Raw genomic sequence first — 24,272 nt, forward strand, 5'->3', positions numbered from 1 at the left:
GTTTGAGTGTATTTTTATATAAAAATCCACAGTGTAATTTGTCAAAACTGTTTTAATATCAACAAATGTAGCAGAATTTGTTGCATCTCAGTTGTTCTTGTAAATGGGAAAACAAACCTCAAATTCTAAAAACATACAAAATAGTAAAAAAAAAATAAAAATTTACTACATACATAATTTGGTTTAATCTTAGCACTTAGCTCATCACATTGCACTCATTCAGTTTACCCAGAAGAGATCCAATAGTGGGGCTTTTGTTCAGAAGATGAGTTCCAGGAAGTGGTTTTCTATTAGCATCATATGTTCCTTCTTTACTGTTCTACTGTAAAAATCAGCGTCCTCAGATAACTGTCACCTCTCTATTCTTCCTTTTGATGCAGTCCAAAGCTAGGGTTCGTGGGCTTGGCTTTCTCGGCACCTCGGCAGGGGGCGGAGCTACAGCTTCAGAGGGCGTAGCTGGTCTGAGCCCCTCCCTTTTTAAAAGTTCAAGAAGCTCCGCCTTCTCAAGCTCTGCCCTCTCTAGCTCTTGTCTGCGAGCTCTCTCTGCACCCAGTAAAATGCGGACATCTGACATGACGCGGGACAGCTGGCCCTTTGCACAAACACACCTGTCAGTGACTTACTGCACACAAAAAGTCTGTTGACGTGAAAAGTATCGTACCTTAAGTTCGTCCACTTCACTCCTCAGCAAACTCTCCTTCTGCACCATGTGTCGTCTTTGGGAATCCAAGCGAGATTCCATTTCATGCCTCACCTCTTCGACTTTGCAGTCTAATTCTGCCCTATAATAAAAACACACACACACACACACACACACACACATTTTTCTAACCTTACAGCATTTACATGGTCACAATTTGTATGACTTCAGCAGAATGTTTCTACCTGAGCATGTCCAGCTCAGCTCGTAGCTCTGATACACAGTTGTGTTGGGCCTCCTCGTTGTTTAGGATTGTGTATCCACAGCCGCTTGCGCAAACTCTACTGCTGTATTCACACACACACAGATGAGCTTCCAGAGAGCGCCGCGACACCTGAACTGGGCAGCCTGAACGATTGCAGAGAAACATTAAACGACAAAGAAAGAAGAAAATCTGGCACGAGGCAAATGTTCATGCACAGAGAAAAATAGTTGAAAAAGCATCTAACCAGCAGGGCTGATCAATAAGGATGGCCCTAGTTAAAATGATCTAGCTGGATGACAAATGAGGCAAAAATGACTTGATAGTATTGCTAGCATCAGTAAGAACGGGTTGAAAACTACAAAACAATAATGTTTTCCCATGCATGCCAACATTTTCCAGCAAAAGTGTTTGAATTTATGACTGCCTTTGTGTGTTTTGTTTAATTATACTGTATGTCCAGCTGTTACTGCCAATTGTCTTTGTGAAGGAAACGTAACATTTGATAAAAATGAAATGTATAGTAATATTTTTTTAAATATTAAATCAATTTAAAAACTACATTTAAAATGATAAATCTAAATATTATTTTATCTAAATGATAAATTCATAATTTTAAATACACACTACTGGTCAAAAGTTGGGGGTCTGTAAGATTTTTTGAATGTTTTTGAAAGAAGTCTCTTATGCTCACCAAAGCTGCATTTATTTAATCAAAAATACAGCACAAACAGTAATATTGTGAAACGTTATATAATGGTATCCTTTTTAATATATTTAAAAATGTATTCCTGTTATGACAACAATGCGATCATACTAATATGCTGATTTGGTTCTCAAGAAACATTTTATATTATTATCAATGTTGAAAACAGCTATGCTGTTTAATATTAATGTAGAAACAAATTTTTTTTTTTTCAGGATTCTTTGATGAAAAGCATTTCTCTGAAATTTAAATCTTTTTCAACATTACACATGCTTTTACTTTAACTTTTAGTAAATTTTATGCATCTTTGATGAATAAAAAATCCAACCTGACATCACAGGGTTTTTTTTTGTTGTTTAATTTTACTATCCTCAAACTTTTGAATGGTAATATATGCTCGAAGTTTCCAGCAAGTGTTTATGAATTTATGTCTGTCTTTGAGTTTGCTGTATAATAAATAATTACTGTATAATGTACAGCTATTATTGCCAATTTGAAAAAATATGAAATAAAATATGAAATAATAAAATTATTTGTTTCAAATTATAAATCTGAATACAAAAGTGGAAAAAACCTTGTTAAGGAAAAAGACACACAGAGTTTGCAAAACACACATAAAACACAGAACACCTACCACAACGGTAACACAAGTACTCGTCACCTGCATATTTAAATACATACATACACACAAACAAATATTTCCAGGATTAGAGAATGCTGCACTAGGTTTACTGAAACTAATACATATCTATTATGTGCAAGAATCTGACATTGTTAGCTCATTAACTGAACAGCTCAATTGTATTAACCCTGAGATAAACGTTTCACCTCATTGGCTGCCTGAGGGGGTCCCTCATTAATAATTAAAAACGTGATTACTCAGCAGTAGGCGCTCTATCTTGAGGGTACAACATTCATTCATCTGCTGTTACAACTGCGCTTTGTATTGTATGTCTGAATGAGGCAGTAGCCACCTGCCCCACTGCCAAAAAAGTGTGGGTACGGGTACTAAGATATAGTAATTTTATGTGTACCTGCATTACTGCAGTTCAGCAAAGCGTAATCACACTGTTGCTCATGCCGATGAATAGACTCCAGAGGACATATGACCTCACAACCTTGTGGCCGGAACACACACCTCAACTGCAGCCTTGCTAAGTCATTCCTCATGTATCTGTAACACACAATATGCATATATGTCTTTTGAATAGGTAAGAGGCATGATTAAATAAAATGAATGCCATTTACATTAGTTATCTGAAGTGATTCTGTGCAAATACAGGTGCTTAATACATCTGTGGTACCTGAATAGTGGGCGTAAATGTGTGATGTCTAAAGGCAAGCGGTCCTCGGGACAGCTGTTATGGTGGATGAGCCATCCATGAATGCAGGAGCTGCAGAAGGCATGTTCACACGGAGCCTGCAGAGGATCTTCTAACACATCCCGACATACACAGCACAGCAGACCCTCGTTTACGTAGCCTACAAAGCGTTCCAGATCGTAGCCCATCCTAGAGGACACACACATACAGTAAAATACTTATAATAACTAAAAAGATGCCTCATGGTTAAGACGTTACATTGATATAATGGGAAAAATGCCTAATTTAATTTAATTTTAAAATCTAACAAAACACTCGCGACCCTACAGAGGATAAGCAGTTTGGAGAATGGACTGATGGATGGATGGATCCAACAATTAAATACAGAAAATACAAAGATTACATATTTTCCACATTTACATTAAAAAACAGACATTTAGCAAATTAAAAAAGGACTTTACAGCAAAATAAATTAAAAGATTTTAATTTTTTTAAGGCAAAACATACAGGCTATTAATGCATGCTTAACACCATAACAAATGAACATCTTGTAATATGTATATATATATATATATATTTTTTTTTATATGACATTACCTGTCAGAGTCTGTGGTATCTTCTGTTCCCCTCTCTCCTTCTCTCAGGTGTGGTTGTTGAAGGTGGTCTGGTCAGTTGTCGTAGAAACAGCCAGGTGGCAGCTGTTGGACTGAAACATGAGTGGGTGGGGTTACGAGTGCAGAAATTCACTAGGGATCTGAGGTCAGTGTGACATCTTCATTTGTGCAAAAATACTAGGAAATAGACCCTTTAATGCGCATAAAATTGTGTGGAATGCAATTTATGAGGCACAATTGCTAAGAAACTCTCACCTGTACAGATCATCTAATGTGCAAGAACACAACAACACACCTTTCCAGATCCTGTGGGGAAACCCTCTGGGAAACTCTTGTTCATGCTGTGATCAAATGAGACTGAAGCACCTGGCAACCCCACACACAAATACACAGAGAGAGGCACACCGGGACCACAAAAAAACATTACACAAATATCCTACACATCCAATGGGAAATTTCTGTTGTTTCTAATAGTACACTTAAAAAAATTCATCCTGTACACATTCCTCAAAAACAACAGCTTAAAACTAACAGGTGACCTGTGCAAGTGTTCCTGCACCTGTCTGGCCACGTGAGGGGAAACACGACTGATCACATCCAGAGTGTCAGCTTGTGGCTCGAGCATTTAACGCTAAATGATTGCTTTTGTAAAATGTGGAGTTCCAGTTAAATTAATAATCCATTACAGATTCACAGTTGAGGTAATACTGTATAATCATGAATTCTTTTATGAAGAAGAGGATGTTTGTCTGTGCTGCTGTGTTTATGTCTAGGCATCCTCACTCTGTTCTTCATGGCTGTGCTGGGATTACACCGGATTACGCTTTCCCACACTCTGATTGGATTATTTTCTACATGGCTACATTGTAGCCTCACTTTCAGACATGCAGCGGTATATAAAACATTGGCACAACACAAGCAGATGTGCATCTGTGCACATGCATCAGTTAAAACAGTTGAAATAAAAAATGAAATAAAACCACAGTCACCATATATAAAAAATGACTAAAGTCAATATTCCTTCACATTTTGACCAATGAATTGGCATAACTTTTCCATGATTTCTCCATTCATTTATAACTTCAAATGTTTTTATTTTAATACTTTATATCAATTGCACTCGCAAAGAACAACTAACGTTACTAAATATTCTAGAGCTGAGCATACAAATAAAATAAAATAAAATATAATTCTAATAATTCTAATTATATATATATATATAGACTATAGACATAGACTACTATATCCTTGACTTTTTTTATTTATTATTTTATTCCATATCATTTTCAGGACTGGAAATAATAATTGCCTGACATATCCTCGACTGTGGAAACCCCTGTTAAGTACTTCTTGCAAGTAGAATATGTTCGTCAATAACCCATCTCTACAGTTAATATGAATCTAAAGCATGAATGACAACAAATTAATGTAAGACAGTAAGGATCTGATTTTGGAAATTTGGACTGAATAAAAGACAAAACAGTAAATAAATGTCAGAAATATAACTGTGTACAAAAGCCCCATGGTCAAGCTAGCATAATGCATAGGAATTTACATAAAACAAGTAAGGGTTAATATAGTGTAGGTTGTACTTAGTACTTGCCTGGTTGGTAAGTGATGCTTGACAGGGATCAAATTTTTCAGACGTCTCCTTAATTTGCCTCATTTACCTTTGCTGGATTAGATCAAATTTTTGCAGGCAATATTTACTGTCACTGTCAGGTTTCTTTGACACTCTTCTCTTTACTGTTGATTTTTGCTCCTCATAAGCTCCTGCACTCCACCCTCTTTATGTGACGTTACGTTTCGACCAATCACGGTAAAGATACGTCACTTCCGCGGAAGAATCGTCTCGAGCTTGATGGTTTTTGAGGGAATTTTTGAAAGAAAGAAAAGTGGTTGACAGTTGACAGACGAGGAAGAAACATAATAGGTAAGCGTTGACTGTACTAACTGTCTACTATTAGTATACTAAACCGAAGTACGTATGACAAGTTATTGGAGGTTTGAGGCACACAACGCTGTTTAGTGTTTACTTGGTTTCGCTAACGACAGCAACAGATGCTCGCTAACTTACATATCCTGAGGGGTAGTTCACCAAATTATATCATTCATTCAATTTTGTCATTGTTTATTACATTCATGTCATCCCAAACCTCTATGACCTTCTTTCCCTTCTAAAACTGTTAATTTTAGATTATACAGCCCGACCAGCGTAGTCCGATTCTTGAACGAATGACTCTAATGACCAGGTGTTGTGCATAAAACTGTTTCCAGGGGGCGCTGTTCAGCAAATGTTCGTGAAAATGGTCATTTTGACCCTCCCTCTACAAAATACTAGTGGATTACTTCGTCAATATACATCCGTGACATTTTATATTTTGTCTTTCTACTTCATTTATGTATTTCTTTCACCAGAATTTTTTTAAATCAAAATCAAAATGTGTAGCCGGAGACCTCTGGTTGAGTTGATATGGAATGACCTCACTAAGAATTTTAAAGTTAAAAGGTTAAACTTAAATGCATGTTGGGCAAAGGAACTCCTTCTCAATCCCAACACAGTCCTGTGTTAAAATATGTCAGTACCATTGTTTTACCTCAAGATGCACACTAGGAATGTTTTTTTTCTAGGGCATGTTTATTAACAAATAGTTAACTTAAATGCCCTAATTCAATTGAACTAAAGCCTAATCTTGGTTTAATCTAAGCCCTGTCTTTGAAACCGTATGTTTTAATTTCAGTTCTGCTTTTTCTTTTGATGCCACAAAGCACCTTCACTGATTACCTAGTATCCCTAATTTTATATTTTTTATGAAGTGCAGATTCTGATATGAATAACAAAAAGCTTATATAAAAATAAATGTTTAGTTCTTATAGCTTTTTGAAAATAATTAAGCCAATTAATGGTAGGTACATGTCAGAATAGAAAGAAGAGGAGCTGACACATCACAGGGGTAACATTTTGATAGCTATGGATTTTGATTTGTCAGATTCTGTGACCCTATAGCCTACTGTATCATATCTCAGAGTAAAATAAATTTGTAAGGAACAAACTATCAGATCTGCAACATTATTGGGTAATTACAGTAAAAAGAAATAAGAATAAAGATAAGCCTATGTATCAGACAATCAGAATAGGTTATACAAAACAACAAGCACTACTGTAAAACATCTACTCATAACGAAACCCCGCATAATAGTAACATATTAGCAAACAATTGTCATGACAATATCTAGCTTGTCTAATGTACGTGTTTCTCTAAGACATGAAACATTTTTTACAGCACGGCTTGGCTCTGACGTTGATCATCCCGCTTTAGCCCTCTGCACTAATGTAATGTCTGCTGAACAGCGCCCCCTGGACACAGTTTTCAGCACAACACCTGTTATTTTTATTGAATCAAAAACGCTGAACTGCGATTTATTTACTTTCCTCACGTCGGACTGTATGAATGAACTAAACCGTTACTGTATGTTATATTTAAGGTTCGCAAGAATTAAATAGTGTAGACACTGTCTGGTTGTTTATGACAACAAAGAGTAGGTAAAGATACACATTATAAGATTAGTTGCAATCAGTGGTGTTTATAAAAATGAAAGGATGAAATGTTAACACTTTTTTTGTTTTTGTTTTATTTCATCTATAGTTATTGAATTGCATTTATGCCACCCCGAAAATGTCTTTGTGAACGCACAATGAATAAATGAATTTAAATATTTTTTTGGTGTTATCTCTGCTCTGTTTAAATCTGAAATGATCTAATAATCAATGAGAACGAACTGCTGGGGTAGTGAATGCAGTATAAGCTGCATTTCTTTTTTTCCCCCAAATATTTCTTCCTCAGAAGTACTTAAAGAATTATGATTAAATTACAGAAGAAAGTAAACTATCCCTTTAATCTGACCTTTGAGGTTTCATGGTTTTATTACTGCGTGGTGCTTTAGCTAAAGTGGTGTGCATGTCTTCATTGATAGAATGCGTAGATCTGGAGCTCCAAGTCAGATCTGTGGCAATGCTGCTAAGAAACCCAGGTTTATGGCACCGGGGCCGGCGAGGAATGATGGACCGCCTTTATCGGGTCCCCAACCAGAACCATCACTACCGTCACCACCACCCACATCTGCTTTGGGAAATGTGCTGCTCACTAAGGTTGAATGAATAAGTCAAATCAAGAGAATGATTCAAAAATGGACATGATGACTATTTTTAATGCAATGTTTCTGATTATGTACATCATTTATATGTGACTGATAATGTGCTGCTATTCATAGTGTCAATTCAGGTTAATTGTGTATGTTATTACAACAAGTTTTTTCATCTGTATCATGACAATAATGCAGTTATGTATAACATTGTGATTGAAAAGGTGCAGTATGTGCATTTTGCTTCATCATTGTTAGGGTTTGTTTTCCTTTGCAGTGTGTTTTAAAAAAGTTATTTCTCCCTGCAGATCCAGAGGTGTTTGAGTAGTAAAGATTCTCCAGCTGTGTCTAATGCTCCATTGGGCAGTAAGGCTTTGGCCAGAGTCCTGAGTGCTGTTCCTCAGGGGGAATGTAAGGAAAACAGCCTCGGGTCTTCACCTGAGTGTCTTGAACTTAAACAATCAGCAGCAGATAAAGACAGCTGCTCAATACAGCCAAACGCTCTTGCAAACTGCACAACTGCTGGTAAGATACAGTACTGTCACATTCATATATATTGTGTGTGTGTGTGAGAGAGAGAGAGAGAGAGAGAGATTGAATATCTATCATGAATAAATATCTATTGTTCAATAAATGTCAAACAGATTTTTCAGTCTAGTTAGAGTTTAATAAAAGGCTTTTTCGTTTGGTAATATAACTATAACAACGTGTAATGCATTACTTGTTATTATATTTTAAACTTGGACTCCAAGAACAAAACTCTTTTTTAAATAGATTAAATAGACAAAAAATATTTTGATGAGCGCTCTTAAATACAGCGTTGCATGGATGATCGTAATGATAGCAAATACTTAATATGCGTCTGTTTCGTGTGATCTTGCGAACCTTTATTACGTTGATATTTTAGAATCTCGCACAAGTTGCTTGAATCATAGTAGTCGAACACTATAAAACTCCGATTCAGAAAGAGGAAATGCACTTGGTCACTTTTTAAAGCTTAAACCAAAACTGGTACAGCACGGCTTCTCTATTCCCCTCCTTTAACTTAGGCTTTGAGTGAAACTAACCAATCCGTGCACACGATCCGTTTGATTGACAGGCGTGTGCGTGTGATAGTAATCGTGCAGCGCACAGATTAAAGGCAGAGCTTTCCTGCACTCCGTAAGCTGTAGTACATTTGTCTGTCAGCTTGGGAAATATAGCAACTGGTGTTTTAAAAGCAGTTCTCTCTCACACAAACAGTCCACATAATGCGCGAGTTGTGGCGCGAGCTCATTAGACGGCAGTTTAATGTTTCTCTTTGCCGTTTCAACAGTCGCGCGAACTGGCTCTGCTGTCAAAACACGGACTTGACGCGGTTAAAATATAATAACACGCTCTAAAACCCGCCTTCAGTTGTTTCCCTCTAATAATGAAACACATGTCGCTGTTTTCAGCGGCATAAGAGAGCCCCGCTGTGTTTCTAGTCTAATGTAGTCGGGTGTGTTATGTAGGTCAGGCCAGGCTTAAGCAGCTTTACTGAACCTGCGTCAGCTTAAGCTAAAAGGAATTCCAGCAAAGCCCTCCCCGGGTAGGCGTGGGCCTAATCGAGGCTGGCCTAGTTAAGCCTGATTCTTTTTCTTACGAGCCAGTTTGTGCATGTGTGTGTTGTTTAACTGAGACAAGCAGTACAGCAGCCTGCTCACACAAGTGAGTAGAGAAAGACAGACACACACTGCACAGGGAAAAGAGGAGAAGGAGATCAAACCTAAAGCATTGAGACCAGCCTAAATGCAGGATGTCTACCTTATTCATGACAAACAGCATGGTCGGCAAAGCCCGCTCCTCCAACTTCACCCTATCTGAGAAACTGGATCTTCTGCGGCTGGTTCAGCCTCACATACGCATTCTGGAGGAGCACACCAACAAACATGCCGTGATTGTGGATAAAAACCGATGCTGGGACAGCATAGCAGAACGCTATAATAGTTTAGGTGGCGAGAGACCCCCCAGAACGGCACAGGGTCTTCGGACCCTCTATAAGCGTCTTAAAGAAAGTGCCAAGCAGGAAGTTCTGCATCGAAGCCACGCCCAGCCTGAGTACCGGGGCCGCATCTCGGAGCCAACCAAGCGCATCATGGAAATGATACCGCAGCTGTTTCACGTAGGGGACAAAGAGCCGAGCGCACTCCACAGGTAAGATTGAGCATACAGATACACACATGCACACACAAAAATGGAACTCGCACATTATCAGGTGCATCTAGATTTCAAAAACATTATCATCACCCAATGGAAAATTGAAACCAATTACAATTTTGTGCAAGTAAATGCATAAAAGCATACTCTTAAGATAGCCTACCTATAGGATTCTAATTGGCTTCTCTGAGAAGATGAAATTGGCTATTAAATGTTGATTACAGCTTCTTTGGAAATCTTCACATACATTTTCCCCAGGTTTTTACTTTGGCTGCTGTTAATCGTCACACTCAGCCAATTAGAGTTTAGCAATATTGTTAGACTCATTTTGAGACATGTAAACATCTTTGCTAGTTTTATTTTGTCTTAACGGATCAAAGCACACATTGCAGTCACACACTCGCTGTCCTTTCACTCTGTCCTGTGCCAGAGGTAAGCTGCAGTACTGAGGGGATTTGGATGTCATTAACCGTATTTCCGTGTGCAGATGAGTTACTTTGCACTGGCATCTCCATGTCTCCTCTATCTTAGGCTTTCTGTTGTGTTGACAAAACAACAGGTCTTTCTTTCTTTTGAGACCACAAGTCCAATCCAGCTGAGAGCTGTGGTTGAACATGATCTGATTCTTTTAAATCCGCTAGCTGAATCAGATGATTGATATGCAATTGGTTTAAAACTGAGAATTTTTCCTGAAATTCATCCAAAGCTCTTGTCAGCACATTTTTATGAATCATGATCAAAATTCTAATTTATGATTTTTTTTTTTTATGAATCATTTGTATGTGTCTGTGCTAGGCTTCAGTTCAAGAGGAATTCTCCAGTAGAGCAGCCAGGCAGCAGCCTGTCCCTCCCAGCGTTGTCGGACTATCCGCATGTTTCAGTTGTAAGGGTGGAGACGGAGGATGTGAAACCGCCTCCTGATATCCACTTGATTACATCCCATGGTTCACCTGTCACCATCGCCACCCCGAGCAGTCAGGCCCACCACGGACAGAACGAGAGGGACAGTGAAGTAGTGGAAGAGGAGGAAGACGAGGAGGAATTAGCCTCCCACGTGTACGCGGCCTCTCTCTCTCCGTGCCCCTCCTCTGTACACCTGCCGCCCTCACCGTCGGCCCTTGGCACCAGGAGGAGCGCGTATCTTAGGGGGAGGGCGGCGTTCAAAAATCCCATTTTTGAGGCAGAAGCTTTGCAAATGATGAGAGAGGAGCATGAGCTGCTACTGACTAATCACAGAAAGCTTGGACTATATCTAGAGGAGAAGAGGGAGGGGCTTAAGAGAAAGCAACAGCTGGAGGAGGAGCTTCTCCGGTCAAGGGTCAAAGTGGAGAAATTGAGGGCGGCCAGACTACGCCAAGGATTGCCATTGGTGTGACACGTACGGTGTCGGATCGAAAAATGTATCACAAAGGGAACTTGTTAATATGAAGTTGAAATGAGCAGATTTGATTGTGTAGTTATTTCTTGTTTGTACAGTTTTTGTATTCAATCGACATTTGTACAAGGATTGTTTCTGATATTTGTTGTAGGAATTAAAGGTTTTAATGTGTGAATGCCCAGATTGAAAAAGAAAATACGTTTTTATTTTGTATGTATTTGCTAATAAATTCATAATTGCTTTAATCTCTGTTTAAGCCTGTCCTTTTATCTTTCCTTTGTCACACAGGAAGTGTTACATAGCAACAGCTATGAATGAGAATCTTCTCAGTCGAGGTGTTTGTGTGGACTTCATTTGGGTGTTTATTTACAGTATAATGCAATTGTACTAAAGTCAGGGGTAGAGAAAGTTAATGTTTTTGTAGATAATGAGGGCACATGAATTTTAAGAAAAAGATGTGCACAGAGATATCATGTATAATAAACCTGTAATATTACATATAAAAATGAGAATTAGTCCATTTTGATTTCATGCTGACTTAAGGCTGATGTGAAATTCTTGCAAATGAACATGTAAATGATTTTTATGCCACTGTTTGTCACCTGACCTGTAATTATATAGTCTGACTAGACAACAGCACAATATCAGCAGTTCTGCATATGCCTGACTGCTGTATAAAAGCACATTTCTTATTTATTGAGTCTTTGTAATCAGTAGAGCATTGTCTATGATGAAGGCTATTTCTATGTTGTGGTTTTATTTCTGATCCTTTATTTGTTTATTTTAAAGCACGCTACTATAGTGTAATGTGGTGCAAGGCGTCATCAAGGAAGCATAAGCGCTGGGAAGGCGATGCTGTGCTAGTTGCCAGAGGGAGGACTGTTGTCCTCAAAGACATGGAGGGGCGGGACATTGGACGAGGTTAGTCTAACACAGCACATTCTAGCAATACTTTTGTATTCGATTTTTTACATAAATGCTTATTTTAATTTAGGGATGCACAAAATATTGTTTATTGGTCAATATTGGAGTTTTTATTTTCTGTATCAGTTGATATTGTATATTTGTGCATGTTATGCTCATTTCCCCTCTTCTTTTTTGTCATCTAATGCTTGAAAGTTAATTTTTTTAAATACTAATTTAATAACACTCTTAAATGTAATTTTTTAGCAAATCTCTTAATATCCATTTGTCTCTTTGTGCATTATAATTTTGTGATACCTAAATTCACTTTTAAAGCATGAAAACGATTAATTTAAGTGTTTTTTATTTATTATTTGTAAATAAATAAAAAATACTATTGGCCATTTATTGGATATTAGTCATATCATGATAATGATTATTTAGCCTGTGTAGATGTGTGTTTTGAATCAGTGTTTTTCTGTTAGGTTCAGGCTACAAGGCCTCAGAGCTGGAGAGCTTGTGTGAGGGTCAGACTCTTATGGTGGGAGGGAAACAAATCGAGGTCATGGGGGTCATATCCAATGAGGACTACGCCAAAGGCCGTTGTTTCCAAGATGCTGTTGTTGAGACTTCTACAGAAATGGTCTTGAAGGCTCCTGTATATCACCCAGTGTCCAAATCCTTTTCCAAACCAGCACTCAAGGGAGGTGCACTTACAGATTCTGAACCTGACAAACCGATCTGTAAACCCAGACATAACCCTAACACACCAGGTACAGCACATGCTCAACTAATACAGCATTTGTCTGTTTTACAATTATAGTGATTGATAAATTGAATATTAATATTGAAAAAAATAAATGCAAGTCCATTTAAAATCAAATAAATGAATGAAGACAAAAATGTGATTAAAAATGTTTAAAACTTCCAGTTACATTCCTTAGCATATACATTTGCCCTTGAAGATTATTGTCTGGTTTCATAGACAGGGCTTAGATTAAGCCAGGATTAGGCCATAGTTCAATAAGGACATTTAAGTAGCTTTTATAAACATACCTTAGAAAAAAACATTACTGATGTGCATCTTGAGACAAAACAATGGCTCTGACATATTTTAAGATATGTCAGTGCAAGTTGCTTTCAGTTAAAATATGCATTTTAGTCTGGGTCTAGGCTTAAGCGTTGTCTGCATATTAATTTTTACTATTACGTTTTAATCTAAAGTCTTGGTGGTCTTTTAAAAAATATCTATATTTGTCCTGCTTTGTCCCTATAAGGCGCCCTGGTGATGCCACGACCGACAACTGATCACCAGTGGCTGTATAATAAATCTGGTTCTCCACTGGTGGATGTGGTCATCGACCCCCACTTGACCAATCATCTTCGGCCACATCAGAGAGAGGGCGTGGTCTTCCTTTATGAATGCTTAATGGGAATGAGGTAAATAAGAGTTTATCTATAGTTGCAGTGTTCTTACATATGATCTTTTTTGCACATGTATGTTTGTGTGTTGCAGACTTGCTGGTCGCTGTGGGGCTATTCTGGCAGATGAGATGGGACTGGGGAAAACACTGCAGTGTATTTGTGTTCTGTGGACACTACTGAGACAAGGCCCCTACGGTGGGCGGCCTGTACTGAAGAGGGCACTTGTGGTTTGTCCAGGAAGTTTGGTCAAGAATTGGGCTGCTGAGTTCAATAAGTGGCTGGGCAGGGAGAGGATTAGTGTTTACACTGTGGACCAGGTGTGTATGTGTGGCTGTTTGTGTCATTTAGACGGATGACTATAAGAGGATTAACAGTGTATGTTATCTCTGTAGGATCACCGCGTAGAGGACTTTACCTCTTCTCCTCTTTGCTCCGTCATGGTGATCAGTTATGAGATGTTTCTGCGCTCTATGGACCGATTGAAAGAGCTGGATTTTGGAGTGCTCATCTGTGACGAGGGTCATCGCCTTAAAAACAGCAACATCAAAACGGCCAGCGCACTCACAGCGCTCTCATGTGACCGCCGTCTTATCTTAACAGGTTTTCTATTTAAAACAAACAAACTTTTATTAGTGTAGTAGTATAACATTATGTAATTGTTCAAAAGAACAACTGTAATTATTTATTTAACAGGAACTCCAGTGCAGAATGACCTGCAGGAGTTTTATTCCATCATAGAGTTTGTAAATCCAGGAATTCTGGGAACATCTGCGGCCTACAGGAAGATTTATGAAGAGCCCATTCTCAGCTCTCGCCAGCCCACCTGCACCGAGGTTAAAAGAGAATTTTTTTCATGTTATGTATGATATATATATATATACTATTAACTACAGTGCATTTGTGGTAAATGCTGTTCATTGAACTTTTTCATCAAAGAATCCTGAAAAAAGTATCACAATTTCCACATAAATATAAGGCAGCACAACTGTTTTCGACATTGATACCTGAGCTCCAAATCATTAGAATTAGATGCTTAAGAAATTATATTAGAATTACTTCTTAAGGATCATGTGACACTGAAAACTGGAGTAATGATGCTGAAAATGCATGTTTTCATCAGAGGAATACATTTATTAAAACAAAAAATAATTATTTTAAATTGTAATAATATTTCACAATACTACTGTTTTTACTGTATTTTTTGCCTTGATGAGCATAAGATACTTCTTCCAAAAAACATACAAATGTTTTAATGTTTGCAAACTTTTGACAGGTACTATTAGGAATGCAAACCGAAAACTCGAAAACCGAAATAAATTATTTGTTAAAGTGTGATTGTATTCATATTAAACTTTTTAATTAAATTCAGTAATTGAATTGAATTGATTCTGAATAAAAAAAATAGAAGCCAATAAAATTAAATAACCACACTTTTATTTTAAGTAACACCAAAATAGGACAGAAAATATATTAAAATATTAAATATAAATATATTCTATGCAACAGAATCAGATTTAACTAATAAATGCATATGACCAAATAATGCATAGTCCTACAAAACTCTTATCATCAGAGCATGTGCAGGATGTTCGCTTGGGCCGTGAGCGACTGAACAGAGAGCGCACTCACAGAGTGGACCTTTAGCCACTTTTCCACTGTCAAGCCAGTGCGAGCCAGGGCTTTAAATGGGCCATGCTGGATTAATAGCCTCGGACCCAAAACCATGCTGCATTTCCACCGTTAGGCCAGAAGCTCCGCAGCACACTGCTAAAGCCTGCCTAAAACACACCTGTCTGGAACAGCGTCAAACAAAACCCATAATGTCACCAACAAATGGAAGTTTTATCAGAAAACTAATCAGAAAGAAGTCACTGGAAACTAGAGATATCCAGTGACAGTCCCAATACAGTTATATATTCAGTCAGAGGAACAGAGGAAGCACCCGAAAAACCGGAGTTGCTTTATTTTATAACAACCTAAATATAAATATCAGACAGACCGGTATAAAGAGACTGACAGATAAAATAAATACACGATTGTGATGATTGTGCCTATATGAATTGTCTAATTTCTATAAGCGGCCGTATTTACCATGTTTACTATGGTAATGGTTAGTGTGCATAATCTTTTGCATCGCATATAAGTATTTCTGCCTTATATGGTGATCAGAATCCACATTGGATCACAAACAAGTTATTGCAAACACTCATTGCTGTCTGAAAGTGAGTTTTCAGCTAAAATGATTTTAAAAGTCTTTAATGCTGATGTTATCATCTACAATAATCCGCCTTTGTTCGTAACCAAGTGCGAGCTGGCCCGCTTTGGACCAAGATATTGTGGAAACAGTGGAAAATTGACAGTGGAAACGCCGCTATTGAGCAGAGCACACTGAGTGCTGGTGTTGTGCCGAATTCTGACCCCTGCCAAATTATTACCCCCCTAGTATTGATAGGTTTATGATTAGTTGTGGGGGAGGGGTTAGGATTAGAGGTGGCTTTAGTATTAGGCAATCAGTTAACAACTTCAACAAGGGGGGTAATAATTTGGCAGGCAGTCAAAATTCGGTACAACACCTGTTCAGACTTACCTGAGCGCTGAATATGAAGGGGTGGGGCAGCATATATTCCCGGCCTTTTCTCTCTTTCGGCCCAAAACTGAAAATGCTATTTTCGGCCAATAATTTTCGGCTGACGAAATTTCAGTAATAAAAAAAAAAAAAACATTTTTTGGAATTTAGGCATCACAGCATTATAATATACAGTATGAAAATTGATATTCGTTTAGAATATTTGCTAAATATTACATTTAACAGTGTTATTAAATGATTAGTATTTTTAAAGATTTACTTTAACGTGTTACAAGGTGATAATGTAAATGTAAAAATAAAGAAAATGAGCATTTACAATTAAATATCCAATACTGACTGTCTGATACTAATAGATAAAAAAGACTCTTCAACATTAAGCAAATCTCCTTAAAATGTACCCCCAACTGTGTGTCTGTATTCATCAGCTGGTGTGGTATGTTGTGCATTGAACTGTGTTTTAGGAAGAGCGATGTATTGGAGAGGAACGTGCCGCTGAGCTCTTTCGTCTAACAGGTGTGTTTACGTTACGGCGCACTCAGGAGATCATTAATCAGTATTTATCCGAACGGATTGAGTGGACCGTATTCTGCAAACCCACTGAGCTCCAGCTGCGTCTGTATGGAGTCCTTCTGGCCACACGGCCCATCAGAGCCTGTCTCTCTGGTGCCAGCACACACACTTACACACACAGCCCACACCTCGCATGCATCAACGCCCTCAAGAAACTCTGCAACCACCCCGGGCTGCTCTACAACACTCTACAGGTACAATAGGTGCTGGTATTTTTCTCTGTCATGTTCTTTATCTAAATATTGCTGCTTTTTAATACATTTTTGTGGTATTTGCTTCAGGCAAAATCAGATGATCTGAATGAGGACGGAATTATGGAACTCTTTCCTGAGGGATATTCCACTGGTGCCTTCAGCACGGCAGACTCTGGGAAACTTCTAGTGTTAACAGACCTACTGTCTGCGATACAGAATGTCAATCGAACAGACAGGTACCACATAGAGTTCTTCATTAAACATCATTTCATTTTAAAGGTAATATAAACACTTCTTATCAGTCATATAAGTGGCTTTGTAAGAATTATATTTAGGCACCACCAATTTCAGGTTACATTAACAAAAGTGACTTGCAATTCAATCAGGTTACGAAGTTTACTTTATTTAACGTTATTGAAGATAAGAAAATACTTTTTAATCTTTTCCATGTCACAGTAGCAATATACACTCAAGAACATACAATATAGTCAGAAAAAAAACGTGTGGAAAATATAGAATTGAATACGATAACCATGAAATATAGTATAATGTATTTTGAGTGCTCAAGCACTTTACAAATTAAAAAACAAAAGTACATCTCCCAGGGGTCTCCAACCTTTTTGTGAGTGAGGGCTCCCTGAAGGAATAAAATAATCTAGAGGGCTACTTGTTTGATAGGCTACTCATACACACACACACACACACACACACTTTCAAGTTTTGAAAAATACAACAACAAACAGTAATATTGTTAAATATTATGACAATTGAATTTATAATATTAGTTGTGTAACGGTTCACAAAATTCACAGTTCGGTTCAATACGATACAGTGATGACACGGTTCAGTACGTTTTCGATACAGCAAAAAGAAAGAAATGCCAGATAAATTTCCTTGATTTTTTTATCTATTTTTTTATCTATTTTTTTAAAATTAAAACTAACATCATAAAGTAAGATCTTTTTTTTCTTTGAACAATGATGGAGCTATACTTGACCCATCTTCTGGGTGTCGTCTTAGCAGCATATAAAACAAAAACCGCTCCTTATAAAAAATGAAATGTATTATTGTAGTAGCCTAGTTATAAACAGGTTTTTTTTTTTTTTTTTTTAAGTTTGCAAGGCTCCAGGTTAACATTTGAGGGCAGCAATGTTATTCATAATGTCGAAATAATTCAAAAGCAAAACGATTCAAAAATAAATATTTGAGAGTGGAAATTAATGTCTTTTTTATTTTTAAATAAGTGTATTTTTTTCCTACATCTAGAAACTTTTAGTTTTATAAATGGGGGGTAATCTTTGAAGGATGAACAAAATAATGTTTTGGTCATCACATTAAAAATAACATTTAAATATTATCATATTTGAGTTTTGAAGTAGCCTACTAGAAAATATATGTGATGTACTTGAAAGCATTTTACTATTCCTGCCAAACTTCCATGGTGACAGTTAGTGTTTTAGCCTACTAGCCTACATTAAATCCATCGTGAATGTTTCTTATTTCATGGCACAATGTTTCTCCTGGTTTCCACGGCAGCGCTGTTTGATCTAATAGAGATCTACGGGTAATAACGGAGAAATCTGAATGCTTCTCACTAGATCTCGCAGCGATGTTATTATTTCTGTGGCGAATTCAAATGCTTCTTTAATGTATCTCTGTGTAGTAACAGTGTCGCTTGATCAAGATCGGCTCGCGCTGCACTGACATTGGTCCAAACTGATAAACGGTCAGTGAAGCAGAAGCACAGATGATTAGCGCATGATTGAGTTTGCATTTGATGTTGGGCAGCGTTGTTGTGTTCGCGCCAGCGCGACTGCTTTCTAAATTTTGGTCCGCAGGAAAAATGGTTCAACGTATCGTTCGGTTTGTAATGCGTATTGCAGATTCTAAATATTTTAAATTATTGAATGATTTTAGTTATTTTCTCATTTTATGTCATTAACATGAAAAAAGAGATAAGAGATAAAGATAACAAAAAAAGATAACAATTCAGGCTATTTTTAGAACGTGCTCGGCGGGCGACTCAGAGTCTCCATGCGGGCTACCAGGTGCCCGCGGGCACCATGTTGGAGACCACTGAATTCTAAACAAATATATTATATTATAGTTTTGAGTGTTTTGACTTTATAAAAAACATAAAAGGAAATCAAAACAATGATTATTTACAAATATTATATTATAATTTATTATTTTATAATATATTATGTAAGAAAACCCAGTTTGACCACCAAAACGTGCGATCTTTGTTGTGACTGAGTCCAAAAAAAGTACCCATTATATTGATGTGTGTAGTGTGAGGCTCATGTGCATTTTTGTCTTGCTGTTTTTCTCTACTTAGGGCTGTTTTGGTGTCCAACTACACACAGACTCTTGACTTGCTGCAGGATGTCTGTGATCAAATAGGCTATAAATGGTGTCGGCTCGATGGACAGACACCTGTTGCCCAGAGACAACGAATTGTTGATTCCTTCAACAGCCCGCACTCCCCCAACTTCCTGATGCTACTCAGCTCCAAGGCTGGAGGAGTGGGGCTAAATCTCATTGGTGCCTCTCATCTTGTTTTATATGATATGGACTGGAACCCTGCCAATGATATACAGGTCAGTGGACTTCCACATTACACTTAACTATGCAACACTGCAAAGCAACAATGAATCACTATATATAATACAGTATTTCACAAAAGCAGATATAATGCAATTCATTGTTTTGAAAGTAGTTAGAAACTTTTGTTGTAAATAAACATGCTTGTCTTAGTTACACCTTTAATAAAGACCACAAGGTGGCAGTGAATACAACAAAAATCCTTTCAGCCTATTTTGTAAATCATCACATTCTCTCTCAAGTATTTATGTGTGAATGCGTGTCACGATTATTTTGTTTTACTGCCATGACGAATGCTTTCTGTGAGCTTTGAGTGATAACTCTCGTTTTATAAGACTCAATCATCTAATTATTATTGATATTCATCTGTCAGGCCATGGCACGTGTGTGGCGTGATGGACAGAAGAAAACAGTTCACATCTACAGATTTCTAACAACAGGTAACCAAAACATTTGTAAATTACCCAGAAAATGAGTATCATCTCAGTATGGAGTCTGTTGATTGATAAATTAAGCTGTTTGTTATGACTGTGCAATATCAAGAAGTACTTGACCTGAAACATCTCACAGGCTTTCATCAATCATAACGCACACAAAAAAATGATTGTATTTGTATATGGGTTTGCACATGATTTTGGCCTCAGTAGTGTGCATGTGTTTCTTGTAGGTTCCATAGAAGAGAAGATCTATCAGAGGCAGGTGAGTAAACAGGGGCTTTCTGGGACAGTGGTGGACCTGACCAAAAAAGCGGATCATATTAGCTTTTCTTCTGAGGAGCTACGAGACCTTTTCAGTTTTGACGCTAATACAACCTGCCTCACACATGACCTACTGGACTGCCAGTGCACTGGAGATGGAAATACAGCAGGTAAATGAATGCAAACAAATCAATTAAATTAAACAGAATTAAATAAAGTAGGAACTAGATGATTCTCCATTATGGATGTCAATCTATAAAACATTTTTAATCATTAATTCTGATATATTAATTAATGCGCAATCAGTCACATATATCAATATTTTCTGAAAAAGACCCAAAAATAGATAATTCAAAGGCTTTACATTATAAGGCTTTACATATACATACACAATACCATTCAAAGGTGTGGGGTTGTTTTGAGCATTTTGCTCAAAAGTGACAGTAAAGACATTTATAATGTTAGATTTCTTTTTCAAATAACTTTCTATTTATCAATGTATCCTGAAAAAAAAAGGTATAACAGTTACCACAATCAGTTTTGAATGCATCTATATACATTGTGCTATTCATTTACATTCACAGGCCACTTTATTAGGTACACCTTGCTAGTACCAGTTTGGACCCCATTTTGCCCTCAGAACTGCCTTAATTCTTCGTGGCAGAGATTGAACAATGTGCTGGAAACATTCATCAGAGATTTTGGTCCTTATTGACGTGATAGCATCACGCAGTTGCTGCATATTTGTCGGCTGCACATCCACGATGTGAATCTGCTGTCCCATCACATTCCAAAGGTGCTCTATAGATTGGTGCAGGTATGACATCAGAGCCCGGAAGAATAATTTGCTGCTGGTTCCTTCAAGATTTTCCCATGGGGTTTCATAATGGTAATTTTCTTATTTATGTGTAAAATAAAGCCTGTGTTTCATTTTTGAAAACATACAGTTTTAATAAGTTAATAGATAAGACAGTTTGGGGTGTGTGTGTGTGCAGTGTACATTGTAGAACAAAACACCATCAAGAGTTGCATCAAGTTATGTTTACCACAGGCTTTATTTTGCTCATAAATGGAAAAGACCCAGGAAAATCTCAAAGAAACCAGCGGCGAATTAGACTTCCGGGTTCTGACGTCATACCTGCACCACTATTGGATTGATGTCTGGTGACTGGAGGCCATTCGAGTATAGTGAACTCATTGTCATGTTCAAGAAACCAGTTTAAGATGATTTGAGCTTTGTGACATGGCACGTTATCCTGCTGGAAGTAGCCATCAGAAGATGGGTATATTGATCAATTTTCCAACCTTCTAATCTTCTATTGTCCAATTTTGGTGGGCCGGTGTGAATAGCCTCAGTGACCTGTTCTTAGCTGACAGTGGCACTGGTGTGTCTTCTGCTGCTGTAGCCCATCTGCTTCAAGGCTCGATGTGTTGTGCGTTCAGAGATGCTCTTCTGCAGACCTCAGTTGTAATGAGTGGTTATTTGAGTTTCTGTTGCCTTTCTATCAGCTCGAAACAGCCTGGCCAGTCTCCTCTGACCTCTGGCATCAACAAGGCATTTTTGCCCACAGAACTGCCAGTCACTGGATATTTTCACTCACTTTTTTCAGACCTTTCTCAGTAAACTCTAGAGATGGTTGTGTGTGAATCCCAGTAGATCAGCAGTTTCTGAAATACTCAGGCAGCCCGTCTGGCACCAACAACCATGCCATGTTCAAAGTCACTTAAATCACCTTTCCTCCCCATTCTGATGCTCAGTTTGAACTTCAGCAGATTGTCTTGACCTAAATGTTGTGTGTGTGTGTATTTATTTATTTACTTATATATATATATAATTCATTTGTATATATTTGTGCCAGGTTTTGTGAAGGAGATAAACGAGGAGACTGGAAGGGCATGTCAGCTGGGTCGCCATGCCGACAGCACAGTGTCATTACCGCAACGAGTCAGCATGTCCGAGCTCATGCAATGGAGGCATTTTTCTGGAGCTGTTCAATCATATAATGATGTTTACCTAAATCATGCCCGTAACCACATCACATATGCCTTTCAAATCACCACTTCTAAATCCCAAACAACAGTCTAAACTCTTCCTCTTCCCAAAGACAATTATATACAAACCCACTGCCCTCACGATGTGTAAATACTCCTGTATGTTTGAACAATACATTTTTTCCTTTTAATAAATCTTTTTACATTGTTCTTATTTTTCGGTTGTCTTCACAAGCAAGTGTGTTTGTGTCCATTTAGGGAACCTGCTGATAGATTAATAACATAAACAGAAATGGCACCAGGGCATCTGTCAGACAAATATATTGTCACATTAGGTTCTGGTTTCACAGACAGGGCTTAGATTAAGCCAGGATTAGGCCTTAGTTTAATAATAAGGACATTTAAGTAGCTTTTATAAACATGCCTTAGAAAAAACATTACTGGTGTGCGTCTTGAGACAAAACAATGGCACTGACATATTTTAAGATATGATTAACTTCTTTTCAGTGTAAACATCTTAAACATGTATTTTAGCCTGGGACTAGGCTTAAGCCTTGTCTGTAAAACTGGGGGTAGGTTTTTTTTTTTTTAAGCTTCACAAGTCCTGTGTCCAGTATAACCATGACTGAGAACATCCAGTTTCCACAATTAATTTATCCTAAATGTAATAATTTGTATTGGTTTAACTTTTTAATCATTTGTTTTATTTGTTCTTTGGTTTATGGATACAGATGCTACACTGATAATGAACCCATTGATTAAATAGGTGGTGACCTATATCCTCTAGTTTATTACATTATTTCCCCCCTTTATCACCATAGTTTTTACAGTGTGGATGGTTTATATGAAATGTTTCCAAAACAAGGCTTGTTCCTTCTCAATAGGAGAACCTTTGAACATGATGCTGTGCTGGATTACATTGGTTGCACAGCACAGATGGTTCATTTAATGCAGCTTCTAGCTAAATCTGTTATCATTAGTAACAAGAAACACTATGAAAATCAGAAATGACAGAGCAATCACGAAAGCAGTGAGGCACAACAGTCACCAACAGGAGATGAGCTAGTCTCCGTGACTCATTAACCAAACTAACCTGGGTGCACGTTTGCTGCCATTGTTTATTGACAATGTTTCAGGGTTTCAGTCTTTCCGTGTGCGTCTATATCTTTGGTGGAGAGTATGAGTGTTGAAGATGGCGTGTGTTAGTCAGACACTTGTGTATAAGCAGCCTCTTGAGATCCTGACACTGTCCAGGCTGTGATGATGAGATCCCAGCAACTGTTACCAGAGTAACAATACAATGTTAATTGGGTCTGTAGGGACCGTGTGTACAGTGTATGTTCCTCAGCCAAGCCTTTACTGTAAGTACTGTCAGTTGTGCAGATCGTTCCTGCACTATCGTCCCACAGGGATGGACTCGGCCGTCACAGGACAAAGTAAAGACGTGTGCTCAGATCAGTTAGGTTGATGAGGATGTAATGGTGCATTTCCAGTGCATACTGTACGTAACAAAGCTTTTTACTTATGCTAGGAAAGAGGCTTCTGCAATTCATTCAATTGTAATTATGAATGACAAAAAACTACAAACCGAACTTAAAGGTATGGTAGGCAATTTTTGGAGAGGCTAGCAATAGCAGAGCTAGCTTTGAAAGCATGAGATCCCACCTTCCCTTCTGTTGAATTCATGTTTATAAAAAGATGCAGCTAGTGAATCTAGTGTGACCACGGCTTAACTGCATAGCATGAAGCGCTCTGATGACGTGTGATGTCTGTGTGAGCAGGGTGCGCAGAGGTATGAAAATACATAGGTTGACAGGCAGGTAGGACATTGTACCGGACCGAATGCAATGATAGGACGAACATTTTATTTGTCCTACGACTTCCACAGATGACATATATACATATAAATACATTTAGACCACTTAGCTTAACTTAGTGATTGCTATCAGGATGTAAAGAGACTTTTAACCAGCATAACAAAAATGTTTCTGGAACAAATCGCCTACCATGCCTTCAAAACAAGAAACATTAAAATTACAGTCCCGTGTTTGTCCTG

The 24,272-nt window shown here is 37.8% G+C and overlaps 3 protein-coding genes across 4 annotated transcripts; 2 read left to right on the forward strand and 1 right to left on the reverse strand.

Moving 5' to 3' along the window:
• Positions 1-35: 35 nt before the first annotated feature.
• rnf41l (ring finger protein 41, like) lies at positions 36-5,384 on the reverse strand. 2 transcript variants are annotated; one of them, XM_084435467.1, is made up of 8 exons: positions 5,148-5,384; positions 3,840-3,910; positions 3,528-3,636; positions 2,913-3,119; positions 2,643-2,782; positions 886-1,048; positions 662-782; positions 36-592 (listed from the first exon to the last, which is right to left on the reverse strand). In XM_084435467.1, exons 4-8 carry the CDS (start codon positions 3,116-3,118, stop codon positions 341-343), a joined length of 882 nt encoding a protein of 293 aa, XP_084291593.1. In that variant the 5' UTR covers position 3,119; positions 3,528-3,636; positions 3,840-3,910; positions 5,148-5,384; the 3' UTR covers positions 36-340. The 2 variants fall into 2 exon arrangements, with proteins under 2 accessions (XP_084291593.1, XP_084291592.1); XM_084435466.1 differs by having other exon boundaries at positions 3,800-3,910; positions 5,148-5,339.
• On the forward strand, positions 5,368-22,426 carry rad54b (RAD54 homolog B). The gene is made up of 15 exons (XM_084435464.1): positions 5,368-5,477; positions 7,520-7,694; positions 7,996-8,212; positions 12,033-12,164; positions 12,632-12,919; positions 13,424-13,586; positions 13,663-13,888; positions 13,964-14,171; positions 14,265-14,404; positions 16,620-16,922; positions 17,010-17,158; positions 19,261-19,522; positions 19,900-19,966; positions 20,194-20,394; positions 22,084-22,426. The coding sequence occupies exons 2-15, from the start codon at positions 7,521-7,523 to the stop codon at positions 22,308-22,310; spliced, it is 2,757 nt and encodes a 918-aa protein (XP_084291590.1). The 5' UTR covers positions 5,368-5,477; position 7,520; the 3' UTR covers positions 22,311-22,426.
• LOC311306864 (fibrinogen silencer-binding protein-like) lies at positions 8,785-11,492 on the forward strand. Its single transcript, XM_084435465.1, has 2 exons — positions 8,785-9,862; positions 10,661-11,492. The coding sequence occupies exons 1-2, from the start codon at positions 9,465-9,467 to the stop codon at positions 11,238-11,240; spliced, it is 978 nt and encodes a 325-aa protein (XP_084291591.1). The 5' UTR covers positions 8,785-9,464; the 3' UTR covers positions 11,241-11,492.
• Positions 22,427-24,272: the final 1,846 nt, after the last annotated feature.

The sequence above is a fragment of the Rutilus rutilus genome (genome assembly GCF_951802725.1).
Source record: "Rutilus rutilus genome assembly, chromosome: 17".
NCBI lineage: Eukaryota > Metazoa > Chordata > Actinopteri > Cypriniformes > Leuciscidae > Rutilus > Rutilus rutilus.